The sequence below is a fragment of the Paramisgurnus dabryanus genome, chromosome 7 (genome assembly GCF_030506205.2).
Source record: "Paramisgurnus dabryanus chromosome 7, PD_genome_1.1, whole genome shotgun sequence".
Taxonomy (NCBI): Eukaryota; Metazoa; Chordata; class Actinopteri; order Cypriniformes; family Cobitidae; genus Paramisgurnus; species Paramisgurnus dabryanus.
Genome location: NC_133343.1, coordinates 21,038,854 through 21,054,839, shown reverse-complemented (window position 1 = coordinate 21,054,839; position 15,986 = coordinate 21,038,854). Strand labels below are relative to the sequence as shown.

At 35.5% G+C, this 15,986-nt stretch overlaps 1 protein-coding gene across 3 annotated transcripts in view; it reads right to left on the bottom strand.

Annotated features, from left to right (window-relative positions):
• Positions 1-77: 77 nt before the first annotated feature.
• Positions 78-15,986, bottom strand: part of itgb3bp (integrin subunit beta 3 binding protein) — a 20,847-nt gene continuing 4,938 nt past the window's right edge. For 2 of the 3 annotated variants that reach the window (XM_073815155.1, XM_073815153.1), the window contains exons 2-9: positions 15,699-15,735; positions 15,361-15,445; positions 15,007-15,079; positions 14,091-14,169; positions 11,541-11,628; positions 11,329-11,385; positions 5,278-5,326; positions 78-681 (exon numbers count right to left, since the gene is read on the bottom strand). In XM_073815155.1, coding sequence (XP_073671256.1) covers positions 675-681; positions 5,278-5,326; positions 11,329-11,385; positions 11,541-11,628; positions 14,091-14,169; positions 15,007-15,079; positions 15,361-15,403 — 396 coding nt within the window. In that variant the 5' untranslated portion in view covers positions 15,404-15,445; positions 15,699-15,735 and the 3' untranslated portion in view covers positions 78-674. The remainder of the gene's footprint in view (positions 682-5,277; positions 5,327-11,328; positions 11,386-11,540; positions 11,629-14,090; positions 14,170-15,006; positions 15,080-15,360; positions 15,446-15,698; positions 15,736-15,986) is intronic. The other variant, XM_073815154.1, reaches the window with a different exon arrangement.

Below are 15,986 nucleotides of genomic sequence, written 5' to 3'. Positions count from 1 at the left end.
ACAAGGCCGATGCTAAATCTATGCATTAAAACTATTCAACTCCGCGGGCCGTAAAACAAAAATGATGGAAGGACACATACCGGAACATAATGCTGTAAAGCTGAAATACCCACAAAAAAAAATGTACAAGCAATCTTTTTCACCCCTCTTTGTGCGAGTTAATGACGGCCATTAAAAAAATCCATTACAACTATAAATGTTATCAGGTCACAAAGGGGCTACTGTGTTACAGCCTGCTCCGGCTCTGCAGACACGCATACAAAACCGATTTTTGGTTTAACAGCAAACACACGTAGATTCAAAATAAAGGACTGATAAAAATGTTTAAAGACTGATGCTAATATTAAATCATATCTGTGTCCAGATAAATGTGCTGCTGATCGCAAAACTTGTATTCTGTAAACTTTACGGTCAGACTTTACAACCTTATATGGCTAACGGACCAAATTGCTGAATGTTGAGTTGTTAAGAACAACCTTCTAAGTTCTCGCGCTTCCCGATCGCCGTCCTATTGGTCGGATGTGACAAGTGTGTTTTGTTAGGTCAGCTTTTGTCCTTCACGTGGCCTTTAGGAGTGATAAAGTGACAGTTACGTGATCCACCTTGTGCAGAAATAGGAAAATCTTTGAGTGGGCACCAGCTGCTGCACAAGTCGAATATCATGAGACGATTCCTCAGCGGCTGCCAAAGTAAAGAGACAGTTCATTAATTAGATCTGCTAATTTCAGTACATGTGGGTCTTTATGACTTTAAGGTGAAAATGCATGTATGTGTCTACCTTTTTAAGTAAGGGATAATGTAGAGGCAGCCGGTAGTTATTGGGAAATAAGCCCCGACAGTGTGATCAGGACCCGACGCGAAGCGGAGGGTCTTGTATCACACTGAAGGGGCTTATTTCCCAATAACTACCGGCTGACTCTACATTATCCCGCTTATTACACGGCTACTTGTCACATAAGAAAAAAAACTGGACATGAATATGAATTTGAAACATTTTATTGGCATATTTGTTTTAAATTAACATTTTTATCCTTCCGCGAAACTTTGCACAGATGCATAAAATGATCGTAATACCTTATTAAGATCCTCTGCTTCATACTTGTCTCCATTTTTTCTCTTTTAGCCAGTCTTTGAGAAGTTTTAATGCCCATTCTGTATTTTTTTGTGTGTTGGCTTCGTAGCTGTCATGCTCTATTTTGTCAAGTTCAGTCTCAGTAAGCTGTCTGTGTCTTGTCGTGGTTGTCCAGTGTTTGTCACAAGATGGCGCCAAACAGACAGTAATCTTTATTGGCGCGGAGCGATCTTACTCGTTCAAGTAGTCCGGCTATGCGTTATTATTTTGGAGCGGTTATTATTCGAAAAGAACGAACCTGCAAATGTCTCAACTGACCAATCAGAATCAAGCATTCCAGAGAGCCGTGTAATAAGCATATATAAATATATGTGTGGCCATGGCAGCTAAAGTCATTTCTGTGATTTACTGTTTTTTTTATATTAATTTTAATTTATGTAAAAAAAATGTGAATAACCTTAATGTAACCTTAATATCTGTCTGAGTAGAGATATGTCATAGATTGAAATTAATGATTAAAAACTTCTCAATTAATTTATGAGACTTTAAAGGGACAGTTCACCCAAAAATGAAAATTCTGTCATCATTTACTCACCCTCATGTTGTTACAAACTTGTATAAATTTCTTTGTTCTGATGAACACAAAAGAAAATATTTTGAGAAATGCTTGTAACCAAACCATTTGTGGACCCCATTTACATTTATGTTATGGAAGAATATGGGGTCTACGAACAGTTTAGTTACAAACATTTCTCAAAATATCTTTCTTTGTGTTTATCAAAAAAAAAAGAAATTTATACAGGTTTGTAAAAACATGAGGGTGAGTAAATGATGACAGAACTTATTTTTCGGTGAACTATCCCTTTAACCTGGATTTTAGAGACAGGGTCAGATATGTTTTGTGTTTGTGTGTGAATCTATACATTTCTCTGCATCAGCCCTAATGGGACAGTAGACCAACAATAGGTAGACTATTTTGGCAGCGACGCAGCACCGTATATTACAGAATCAACATTTTGTCAGATTCCCGGTGAAAGAAGGTAAGAAAAAAGCTTTCAGCGAGTGGATTCAATGTAAATGTGTCTGAGATGAGATGGCAAGGTGTCGGCAGGGCTGTCTCATTTTGACTACGCTGGAAAGACTGACAGCCTCCTCAGACATCTCGCCGCTTCCAGACTGACAGAATGTTCAATGTACATTGAATACGCTGACAGAGAGCTTCGCCTTCGCAAAAGGGAGATCTTTTCCATTTACAATTGTGCACAGAATTGCATAAACAGACACACGCAAGGAAAGACGAATTGTGTGTGGAAGTTGTAAGTTTTTTGCATATTTCAATATGCAATGTGCATTAAAATAAATTAATTAATTTTATAATACTCAATTAATTTAAATTAAGGATTAAATGAATGAATAAAGTGTGAAAATGTGAATAATAAAACACACACATAGTTTGTTAACAGTTAGTTATGAATTAGCTACATAAACGAACTATTAACTATAGCAAAAAAAATTATTCTTCTACAGCATTTATTAATAGCAGTTCATGTTAATCTCGGCATTTACTAATACATTTATAAAATCAAGCGTTGTAACTTAACATTAATTAATGCACCATGAGCTAACATGAATAACTGTATTGGCATTAATTAACATTAACAAAAATTATTCCAATGCATTTTAAGGGGGTCATAGCATGAAAATCTGAATTTTTCCATGTTTAAGTGCTATTATTGGGTCTCCAGTGCTTCCATCAACCTAGAAAATTTGAAAACTATCAACCCAGTAACTTAGTTTGGGTAAGCCATTTTCTGCAAGCATGTGAAAAAACAAGTAGTTTAGATTTTGCCTGTTTTGTGAGGTTGGTAGCAAATAGAGATGCGTGGTTGGCGGTTACAGCCGCGAATAAACCGCGGATCGGGCGGATGACGAGACGAAAAATAAAATTTTTAATTAAATTCGGGCGGGTGGCAGATCGACTGCTTGTTATTAGCTGTGTCCTTCTAAGCATGCGACCTTAAAAGGTGAGAACTCTGTCTTTCAAGGTGGCAGCCTCAGAAGTTCGCGAAGAGAACTGAAATGAGAATGTCTAGCCTTCTGAGGACCCATAATTTGCGTCACCTGTTGCACACGCCCCCAGTAGCGCCCACCATGCCTGTCAGCAGAAAACAGCGGAGACATTTCTGACTTATTAAAATAAATATGTAATCAGAAAAATATTTATTTATTTGAGAAAATATGACACATTGATTTAGGTTAAACTATTCAACAGTATATCAAATAATCAACTTTAGAAATATACGCAACATAAACAGAATAATATTAACACAAAACATAACTTATAATACTAAAACAGTGACAAGAAAAAGTTTTCTAATAAATACACACGTATAAAAACCGGAAGTATTGCCCTAGGGCAAACAGCTGTATGTCCGAGTATGTTTAAAAGATCGCTCTGCATCTGATCTCTATCAAAAGTCCTTCACAAAAATGAAATTGTTCAAAATTTGGTGTTTTTGATGAAACGTACACTTATTTGAGAGGTGATAAAAACAGAACACATGAAGGTAGGATGAAACAGATTTTTTTGTTTGAAAGCAGAGGGTCTGTTCTTTTATTTCATATACTGTATGTTTATATATTTAAAAAGGAGCATTTTCTACTACACATTTTCTGTAAGGCATTAAACTTTTGTGAGAATCATGAAAAATGCTGGCGGGGAAAGAGTTAATCTAGGCTATTTATTTTTCTCCATGTGCGCCGATCGGAGACGGAGTTCACTGCTAATATTCTAGAGCTTTCTAGTCTTGTGGCTGTCATCAGCAGCGCCTTGCATCGCCCAGTCAGCGGATGGCGGGCGGGTGCGGTTTTGAAAACTGGTCAGAAACGTTGGTGAGGATGGATGGCGGACGGATGATGAGTTTTGTGATGCGGTTGCGGATGAAATAATAGCCCATCCGCGCATCTCTAGTAGCAAGGCTAATTAAAAATAATATTAATCTGCACTATCCAACCAAGGCACTGGCATTTAGTGCAGAGAGAGAGAGAGAGAGAGCAGCACAATTGAGTTTCAATTAAAACAAACCACCATCATTATGATCAGTGTTTGCATTTCATCCGCTCATTTGCATTTTAAAGGACACACCCAAAAACAGCACACTTTTGCTCAGGCCTACAAAATTGGCAATTTTGACATGTTATAATAAATTATCTGTGGAGTATTTTAAGCTAAAACTTCATGTATGCACTCTGGGGACACAAAATATTTATTTACATTTTTTTTTTAATCTCATAATATGACCCCTTTAAAAACATATATGACCTTATTTTTTATAAATAATTAAACCAAATAGTGTGTTTGTGACATATGAACGTCTTAAATGGATGAGCATGTAGTAAACAGATTTTCCTGCATTCGTTAAAAATGAATAAATAAAATATTTTAAATCAATATTTAACGTTCCTTACCTTACACATGATGTAACTAACCATGTGATAAGCTGGATAATGTATAGACAGACGGTTGTTATTGCAAAATAAGCCCCTACAATGTGATACAAGGAGACCCTTCAAATGGGGTCCTGATCACACTGCCGAGGGTCATTTCTGCGATAACAACCTTTCTGCCTATACATTATCCCTTACTTAATACATGATGAATACATTGTTTGTTCATGTTAGTTTAGGCACTTACTAATGTGCACTAATAAAACATTATTGTAAAGTGTTACAGAAATTATTAATGTATGTAAAAAAGTTGCATGTCAGAGGAACAAGAAAACTTTTTGTCATGAAATTGCTAAACATTATGGGGCAGTTTCCCAGACAGTGCTTATCTTAGTCCCAAAATAAAATGCAAGTTTAATTTAAAAAATTTAAAACTGCTTAAATTTTAAAACACCTTGTCCACATTGTTTGGTCTCAAGATGCACACCTGTAGTGTTTTTTGTAAGGTATGTTTGTAAAAACTCTTAAATGACCTAATATAAGTAAGGCCTAGTCCTAAATCAGCCTAAAACCTGTCCGGAAACCACCCCTAAAAGATCTGGGTGAAATGTGTGTTCTGGGTTAAATACATATTTACCAGGGCCACGTAAAAGAAGACTAGTCTATATAAAAATCTGATTTTAGCAAAGAATTAACCTAAATATTGCACAATTTGTAGTGCAACATCTACTGTATTTAAAGTAGGGTAAAAAACAAACCTTAGGATTTCCTTTATGAATTCAGAAGAGCTGCCAGTCTGTTTTAAACCTGTGAAGACGACATAAATCAAACACACATTTTGTTTAACATTGTTTAAAATTCAAGAATGTGTGAATGAGACACATGTACATGTCTAACTTTGGATGTTCTTACCATAGAAATCATAGATTTTGTAGACAGCAACATCTGCCACTGCTAGATGATCTAAATGCAAATGATCTGAATACAACTAAAATAACATTACCATTTAATTCTGCTACAGGACACTAATGGGGTATAACAGGCATTCGTATTAGAGACCAAAACACAGGATCGCAAATGATGAGAATCCCTCCCGCCTACCCTCCCCATTCAAAACCTTCTAATATACAGCAGTCCTTTAATTGTGCTGGTGTTTTCCATCATAAAGGCTAAAATGTATCCCAAACAGACCCCATTTATCCTTCAGCAGTCCAGGATTGATGTGGTATTAGTAGGGTCTTTGACCCCATCCCAGCCAAGAACCAAAAACCTATTTGTTTTATTACATTTTAAGGAATTTTTAATACAGTCTATTAAGGCTGTCTTACAAATCTCCCACAGCTCGACCCCATCTGGTGTCTGATCAATTTTTATACTGCTGATCCGTTCCCTTCCTTCTCATTTTGTCATTGCAAAATTCATATCATATAGGATTTTCTTATGGAAACCTTGCCATAAAAATCTGCTCTTCATCTGCTGATGCGCGCCTGAGCCCACCTCACAAAGACGGAGAGGGTGGTGGCGAAGATAAAATTTGCTTCAGCGGTAAGCAGAACTGTTTAAATGTTATTTATTTTTATGCTCCAAAGAAAATATATTGTGAAGTGCAACATTGATTTAGAACATAACAATGTCTCTGTATGGGCGTTGGAGAGGTGGAGGCAGGGCCCGATTTATGAATCCTTTGCTCAGCTCCTTTAATTGAATTTTCCAAATCTCTCGCCACACAGAAATAATCAATACCCCCGGACCAGGCGACAAAGTTGCCTCAGAATTATTGCGCTTTCTCTTTTTCCATTTTGCGCTCATCAGCAACATGCAGCGCGAGGCTGTGGACTTGGTAATGCCTGAATAAGTGTATAAAATTTACGGGCGATCTGATTTTCGGAGGGATTGCTTCTCTGGAAAAAAAACAAAAAGGTTCCTCACTTGTTGTTTCACGGATGGAAGTGCCACAATAAACACGCATGTTGGGGCTGATCCTGTGGGTGCTCTATGACTTTAGACTGTTTTCATTTTTGCATCGGAGTGCACTAGAATGCTTCATTTACATGTTAAATTCTCACTTTTTCTCTTGAGGGGGGCCCTGCAGACCCCCCTACACAGATTTTATTCTGGACCTGGTATCCTTTTTCACCTCTTGTGAGTTTGCAGGTATGTAGTTGTCCTTGCCGTAAACATTAAGCAAAATCGTAAGTAGCTCTTACACTGAGAAATCCGGAATGGTAAATAGGTCTTAAAGGGGCCATGGCACAATACTTTTTTAAGATGTCAAATAAATCTTTAGTGTCCCCAGAGCACATATGTGAAGTTTTAGCTCAAAATACCATATATATAATTTATTATAGCATGTTAAAATTGCCACTTTTTAGGTGTGTGCAAAAATGTGCCGTTTTGGGTGTGTCCTGTAAAATGCAAATGAGCGGATGAAGTGCAAACACTGATCACAGTGATGGTGGTTTGTTGCAATTGAAACTCAATTGTGCTGTGAATTATTTTCTCTTTCTTTTGCTTTTTCTCTTCACTAAATAGCAGTGCTGTGGTTGGATAGTGCAGATTAAGGGGTGCTATCATTATAATGACATCATAAGGAGAGACAAATTTCAATGACCTATTTTTTTCAGAATAGTTTACCAAAACAGTAACTGGGTTGATCTTTTTCACATTTTCTAGGTTGATAGAAGACCTGGGGACCCAATTATAGCACTTAAACATGGAAAAAGTCAGACTTTCATGCCATGGCACCTTTAATATGTACCATTTAGGTGCAAATATGTGTACATTTAGTACCAGTATGCACTCTTTAGGTTCCCCATGACCGCTTTTGTAACTTTATTCGGTTCCATGACCACACTTAAGAATATTTTGAGTGGCCATTAGATGAGTGCTGACGGTGGAAGTGGCTTCTGTTTGGGGCACGGATTCAGCGGTTTGTCTGTCAAAGTTAAAATATCCTTGTGGATTTTCTCAGCTGTCTTGGCTGTATCAGGCGGCCTGGTGCTCGGCTTGGCTTGTACACAGAGTAGTGTCATATCCACACCATCGCCGGCTCTCATACAGCTCAAGTGACGCTAGGAGTGTATTTATGTTGGAACTAATGGGAATGATGTGTCTCTCTGAAATCCAGGGTATTAGTGAACTGTGCCAGGATCTAATGGTGTCTCAAGAGAGCTTACTCTTTAAATTGTTTGGAAACTGTTTAGAGATGCCTTAAACCACATGTGTAAACAATATTCTTATTTGCTGTGGTTACATTTTGTATGTCATTTTAAAGCAAACTAGCGATGCAGCAGAGCCCTCGGCTTTTAAATATCATCTCAACTTATCACTTTTACTAATGTTAAATAATCAAGTTCAAACAGGCATGGGGGGGGGTAAAGCAATTTTTATGCATTCTGACTTATTAACACTATTAATGAGTTAGCATTCATTATGCTAAACATAGGCAAAGTGTCAAAAAAGCAATTGGACGTATAACTGTATATGTATTTCTGTGCCTAATGCACTTCGCCAGGGTTCGTACAAGTTTTTTTTAGAACACAAAAGATTAATAGGTAACAAACTTGCTTTATTTCTTTTATGGGCAATTTCAGTGCAGGAAGTACAGTGGAAGTCCTTATATGTGTCCCAACCGGGTCATAAGTCGCAGGCGGTAAGTAAAATTGCATCATATGTCTGTGTTTTGTTGGCAATTGGCTGTTCACAATCTATTAAAGAAACTGTCCTGATCTGTATTTTATAAATCTGATAAAACTAGACTCTTTTGAGATATGAATGATTTAATACTACTCTATAGGTACTCAAGATTAACATGAGATAAAACAGTGTGTGTTATGTGAATTTTAAAGTTTTGAAATTAAGTGTATTAAAGAAAACATCACACAAGAACAACAACATCATTTGTTCTTGACATACTCTGATGCTCCCCTAAGTTTGATTACGGATTTTTCTTACCGAAACATCCAATATTTAGTTGTGTTTCTGGGAAAAATGTTTGTTTTTCATGGACAATCAGCATCCTTTCCTGGAGACAAGTAATTCGATTTTGTCACACCAATCTAATTCACAAGTTTTCAATTCCAACACCGAAAGAGACCTTTCATAAACAAGTTAATGAAAAATACTTGACAAATTTAAATTTTCTTTAACATATTTGCACATTTACTCCTCTGCTTACATTTCAATCTTTTCCATGTCTGTATACCAATCAGCAAAGTCTGGATCTCAGGTCAAACGCTACCATGTTTTGAAACATAAATCATATTTTCAGCATAGTAATGAATGAAAAGGTAAACTGAAATGTACACATAAATGTCTTAGTATTTGGTTCAAGCTAGCACAGATTTCACATGCAAAGCCAGTTTGTGTAAAACCTGATGATGTGTTATCTTTGATTCCATCTAGTGTCCTGCAGTGGCGACAAGTAGGTCTGTGTATCGGCAAAAATCTCACATTGTGATACCTATCGCGATGCAATACGTTGTGCTACATCACTTTTTCTATTTTTTGGAATATAATAGGATATGGTTTTAGGAAAACGGTCATTGAGAACAGACCACCATATGCAAACCTTAGCAAAATAAAATTTGTGGCCCGCCCCTAAAGTAGTTCCTGTCACTGTTTAAGTTCAGAGATAAGAAGAATGCTATAGTTGTCGGGATGTAAACTCCAAATAAAACAACTGCCATTAATCTATGATTTTTGTTTTAAAAAAGTTTTGATATTGCATTTCGTTTTTAATCGATACAGTACTGCCAAACAAAATATTGTGATACATGTCTATATTTTCTAACACCCCTAGCGTTGAGGAAACCTGACTATTCATACAAAGGAGTAAACAAGTTGAATGCAACAACTTTCCTTATTTACAATGGCAACCCATAAACAACACATTGTCATCTGATACCCTATTTACATGTATGAATTTGACAGATGCTTTTATCCAAAGCAACAGGGCATTCAAGGTAAACATTTTATTTGTACAGGTGTTCCCTAGGATTTGAACCAACAACCTTTTGTGATGCCATCGCAGTGCTCTACCAATTAAACTACAGGAACACTACTTATTTCAAGGTTTATATTAAACTTTAAATGTAAACCCCCTGTACATGGATCAGTGACAAACACGGTTAGGCAAGATGAAAAATTAAAAAATCTTTTTTAACTCGTTTAAAAAGCATGCATCATGTTTATTTCAATATACATGGTGCATTTATGTAATAAAAAAAATTACATTTGCACCATTTTATGAAAGTTAAGACTGAATGGACCTGAAAATGTCAAATGGTGTAACCGCCAATTGCGGCAAAGAATGAGAAATATTAAATATTTTATCCACTTTGATGGTATGTAAGCGTAATCATCAAAAACATCATTTTAAAATATAATTTTATTAGTTATTTCTAAATGTAAATTTTAATTCGTTTTTGTATTTGTCCTGACATATGCTGAAAACAGCTCTTTTTTCTAAATGATCTTTGACAGATGTAAAAAAAAAATCATATTTAACTAAACTAGATGATTATATTTTATTCCACGTTTTTTATGAATATATTTATAAAAATACTTGTTACACCAATTGACACGGACCGGTTACACTACATTCTTTCAAAATGAAATAAAACCAGAAATTTTAGACAAATAAAAAGAGAATGTATGCAAGTAATCTGCATATTTATTTTGAAATTTTAACCCTTTTACATTTAATTGAACCATACGGGCACAAAATAATTAACGTCACATCATTGACCCACATACAGTATAGTAATGAAACACTGTTAGGGCCCTGTGATAAGAGGGAGACCCTTATGTCCTCTATTATATATATTCAGGACTCTTTGGGCTTAATTAATCCATTCATTAAAACCTGTCCGGTACCCTGTCAATATTAGTGACGGCCCTGAGCAATACAGCTAAACCATTGCAGAGACCAGCTTGGCTCTATTTTCACATGACACTATTAATGTCATAATCCGAAATAGCTTTGATGAATAAATTGTTTACTTTGCATACGTTTTTAAAACAACAAACATCTAATTCTTTGTCCACGGCCATCAATGTTAAAACATTGTACTGTTGTTGTTGCTCTTCTCCCCATTTATAATTTTTAGGCTTTGCCATGTGATCAAAATTGTGACATTCCTTTGGTGTCGAGCTACAAGCAACATATACACAGAGGTTCTCAAGTGTGACTAATTAAAACAATTTCAGGCGACCTTATCTTAAAAACACGTTAAACTTCATCACAATCTGACCATTGAGTTATAACAAATCACCATTGTTTGATGGAATCACAAGTGCAGCTTTGCTGGGGGGGCAGAATGCGCGCTTGAAATAATCTAATTAATTCGGTCCCGTGAAGAGGAGTTCTTGGATGTTTGTGTTTGGAAAACGAAATATTTTTCTTAGAATAAGCATCAGAACAAATCTCTATGAATACACTGCATTGAGAAACCATATCTTGTAAATGGCAATTCAAAACTCTCATGTGACCGAGGGGCCAGACTTGAAATCAATCACGTCTCACGTACAAGCGTAACACAAAATGTTTTCTTTTAAGTAAAGCATTGGGATCACAATCATCATACTGTAATTGGAATCAATTCATTGTGGCACATAACTCATCCATGTGTCAGAACCTAACAAAGACCGTTTTGTGATGGGTAAATGTTTTGATTTGAAACAAAACTGTTTTTGCACTGATTGCTATCTTGTCTGCTTGGATAAGATATCTATATACATGGTTTTGAAATTAAATAAACTTTTAAAATGAAACCCTAAACATTAATTGTATTCACAGATTCACTCACCTTGGAAATGACCCTTGTTTGTGTCTGCTCTCTGTACACGGGATGCAATTTTAGCAGCTGAAAAGCAAAATGCATATTCAGATGTAAATTTGAACCATTACAAACAGCTAAAATGTGTTATGTAAAAATAGTAACAATGTCTTTAAAGGAACATTTAAAAGGTAACTGTGTAATAACTCTGTTTTTGTATGCATCTCAGAGAAATAACTCACATAGATCTTCATGCCTCCTGAGTTCAGTGTTCAGATCAGCAGGACCCATCAGTAACAGACTCCTCAGCTCACTACTGCCCTCTACTGGCTACAGCAAAACACAATCACATCAATCTAATTCAAAGGAATCCCATATTTAGTCATTTGACATTCCTCCTAAGACCAGAGCTTTGGTTTGTCTCTTTTTTTTTCAGATTTCATCCAGCTATTTTGGGGATAAGAAGAACCAATAAATATAATAACCAAATATTTTTCTTTGATCATGAAGCAGTAGGCTATAATTGTCCACGTTTGTGTACAACAGGTTAAAGTTACACAGAATTAAGTATTATGGTGCAAACAACAAAAAAAATTGATGTCCACATATGTGGACATCCAGGTCTTAGGAGGTTAAATATGGCATACATCAAATAAGCCTAAAACTGTAACAACTTTGAGAATTAAAGAAATAGTTCACCGAAAAATGAAAATATTTGTTATCATTTAGTCACCCTTATGCTTTTTTATACCTGTATGATTTTCTTCATTATGTTGAACAGAAAATAAAATATTTTGATAAATCACACAGATATCTGTAACCATTCACTTCCATAGTATTTGTTTTTTATACAATGGAAATCAAAGGAAGTCACAAAATATATATTTTTTCAACTGAATGAAGAAACTCGACATGAGGGCGATTAAATTATTTGTTTTGTTTTTTTCATTTTCGGATGTACTATCCCTTTAAAGCAGTAATTCTCAAAGTGTGGTCCGCGGACCACTAGTGGTCCGCCAAACCCCCCTAGTGGTCCGCCAAAAGATGACCTAAATTAGGCAAGTGTTTATACCAGGGCTATTCAATTGGCGGCCCGCGGGTCAGACCCGGCCCCCAAGGTAATTTGATCCGTCCCTTTATGTAGTCTGTAAAAAAGACATCTCTAGAATAAATTTAGTAAGTTAGACAACAGGCCCTACAGTTACGAGTTGATGCGCGTGCGTCTGTTTCATACAGCATGAGCTGCAGAGCGCGAGTCACGTGACTGGTGCGAGCAGCTGTGTCACGTGTTTATATTCGCGCTTTGGTCCACAAGTTCAACGCGATCGCCTCCCCCGCTCGCACCCGCGTCTCAAGACGCGATAGCTGACTGTGGTGAGTTAAGAGACCGGACTCTATGGCTGTTTTAACTTCATTTGTTGTATTTCCAGCTTTAAAACACTGCCTTTTCCGACAATTTGTCTGATAAGTCTGCTCAATTATGACTTGCTTATCAACAAAGACATTTACGTTACATGTCTTAATAAATGAAACTGCCGTTTTTCCAAAATTCAAAGCATCGTTCTCACACAATAATGCAATTTAAACGAGTAACAGTTCATTTGCACCACTGTATGGGTATCGTGCTGACAAACATACACCTGATTTCACTGCTCTTGCGAAATCTAAAAACATATTCTGTCGTATTAGAAGCTAGCCTAATGTTTGCCAATTATTAAGATGGCTGTTGTTGTTGAAATAGGGCTACTGTAATAATTAGCTTTGACAAAAAACTGCATAAAACAATGTTATGTTCCATGTTATAAACTTTTTTGATATGTGCACTGAAGTGCTCTTTGGAATGACATTAAGTGGGACCTACGCTGTTCTAGTATGTTTAATTGCAGTTTTTTTTCACATGTGCAGTTTGTTGTTCATATTAAGCTGCAACTCATTTTACATTTACTTTTTCAAATGAAATAAAATTCATATAATAATTTCTGAACATTGCATTTGTGTTTAAAAAATTTGTTTTTGACTTAAAACAGTTGCATATTAAACTTAAATTTAGCTTATCCTTCCTATTTTGTTGTTTTTTGGGGGGCGTGTTAGAGTGGGATTCTGTTAGGTGGTCCTCAGAAAAATATTGGAAGATGAAGTGGTCCTTGGGCTGAAAAAGTTTGAGAAACACTGCTTTAAAGGGATAATTCACCCAAAAATGAAAATTCTGACATCATTTACTCACTCTCATGTTGTTACAAACCCACATCAATTTCTTGGTTCTGATGGACACAAAGGAAGATATTTTGAGAAATGTTTGAAACCAAGCCGTTTGTGGACCCCATTTACTTCCAGAGTACTCTTTTTTCCTACTATGTAAGTGAATGGGGTCCACGAGCAGGTTGGTTACAAACATTTTTCAGAATATCTTCCTTTGTGGACATCAGAACATATACATTTTTGTGGGTTTGTAACAACATGAGAGTGAGTAAATGATGGCAGAATTTTCATTTTTGGGTGAAATATCTCTTTAAGAAATCAATCTGTCAATCACTCATATACTAATATAATATATAAAAAATATATAATAAAATATTAAATATATATATAAATAAAATATATAATAATAATTATTATCATATAATAATTATATAATAATTATATATATATATATATATATATATATAATATGTCTAGTTAGTAGCTTTAAAGATAAAGATCAGTCTGGCCAGTACATAAACAATACTTCAGTACATACAGTACTACATGTTAAACTGAGAACACTGTGTCCATACTATATTACATTTACATACCAGTAGTGATTCTAGCTGGTGCCTGTATTTCATCATGTCCTTGAGAGATCTTTTCACCTTGGTTCTGAGAAAGACAATTCTAGGACGGTATAAAAAATATTATTATTATTATTATTATTATTAAATTGCACATCCAGTAAAATGACAGTTTTGAAAGATCCGGCCAGAATATAAGACTTCACACAGACTTCCTGCTTCACATTCAATATTCCAGGGCAGCACTAGCTGACTAAGAATAAGATATTAATGCATTTTTAATACATGTTTAAAAATATTGGGAGACAAATTCAAAAGTTGGCAAAATCTTACACGACCCCCTTCGCCCAATCACGCTCAGGATCTCTTCTACATTTTGCACGAGATCCGTTGACTTCGCAAATGAATACTTTCGTAAATGAATCATAAGCCCGCTCTCTTTATTGATGTTTTTATATATATTTAACTAGCTTCCTCTTAAATGACTGCACTATAAAATTCAAAACTAATGCTTGTCTTGATGGATCGCACGGAGCTCTGTTAGTATGCGTTGCAAAGGAAATAGGTCTTTTCTTAAACTCTCCTTATCCAACTATTTTTAGTGCTGTGTAAATCAACGAGGCTTTTGGCTGGTGATGAAATTCCCTCCATGTCCTGTCATTAAATTCTGATCAGTCATAATGGCTATCAGCCAAGTGGGACAAAGGAAATATCCAGTAATGAGGAGAAATTTCTTCTTATGTCCCACTGCTTCAGTTATACCAATGTTAGTAACCTCCTAAAAATAATAAGACTTCAAATGTTCTTCTACTTCTGCGCTTATAGTTAAACAATTAAGTCATTAGGGAATCGGGATGTATGCACTACAGCCGCGTTGGGATGTTTTTGATTTGTTACTGTGTTAATATGTTTACGTGTAGAGGCTTGCCTGCATCCTTACCTCTCTGGATCTGTCAAAGGCTTTTTTGTTTTAGGGGTATTGGTTTTCTTTCCACCTGCTTTGGAAGTACCTGCTGATGACACACTAAATGTCAGTGATTTATAAAATATAAGAGCAAAGATGTTATTAATGGCTACACAGATAGCTGATCTAAATGTAAGATCCATAGACTCTTACTTTACGATATTAAGGCAAGAGTATGAGCAGGGGTTTGTTTATAGTGATTATAAAAAGAAAAAGGTATACACACACATGACTTTGTTCACAGTAAAAATAAAAAAATGAAAACTGCTGAAGGGCAAAAATATAGCTTTTATGACACAATAGCTGCACATAGATTCTGGATTTCACTACCTGCTGATTTTGGTGCAGGACTCATCAACCGGGTTCCAGTCATGGGGGAATAATTTCTAACTGGGGAATGTCTCTTAGTTGGACTCTAAAATAGATCAATATAAAATAAGTGTGTACAGTTTCATTGATAAGAATATAGTCAGAATAATCACAATAGTTAAATGCTAAATATATATATTTTTTTATTGTTGTTTATGCCTCTACTTTATATGATTGTTTTAATAACCAAACCTTACCTAACTGAGGCATCTGCTTTCATAAAACATCATTCTTTTAAAGTGAATGAAACACTAAATCACATTTCTGAATCAGAAAAATCTGAATTAAAGTAAACTTACATTTTCTTTGTCTTGTAACTGAAGGGATCTCTTCACACTGTAAGGGAAAATAAGAGTTTGACATGAGAATGAACTTTATCATACACGCCCAAAAGTAACTGATTCACCGTAGCCTACACAGTTACTGTTACATGTACGTTGGTATCAGGTAATTAATAGGTTCCAGAATTGTTTTGTTTAATCAATAAAAAAATGAATTCTGACAATAAATTATAAAATGATGCATACATCGAAAACAAGTCATGGCATATGACAATAAATTATATAAATTATAAAATGATGCATACA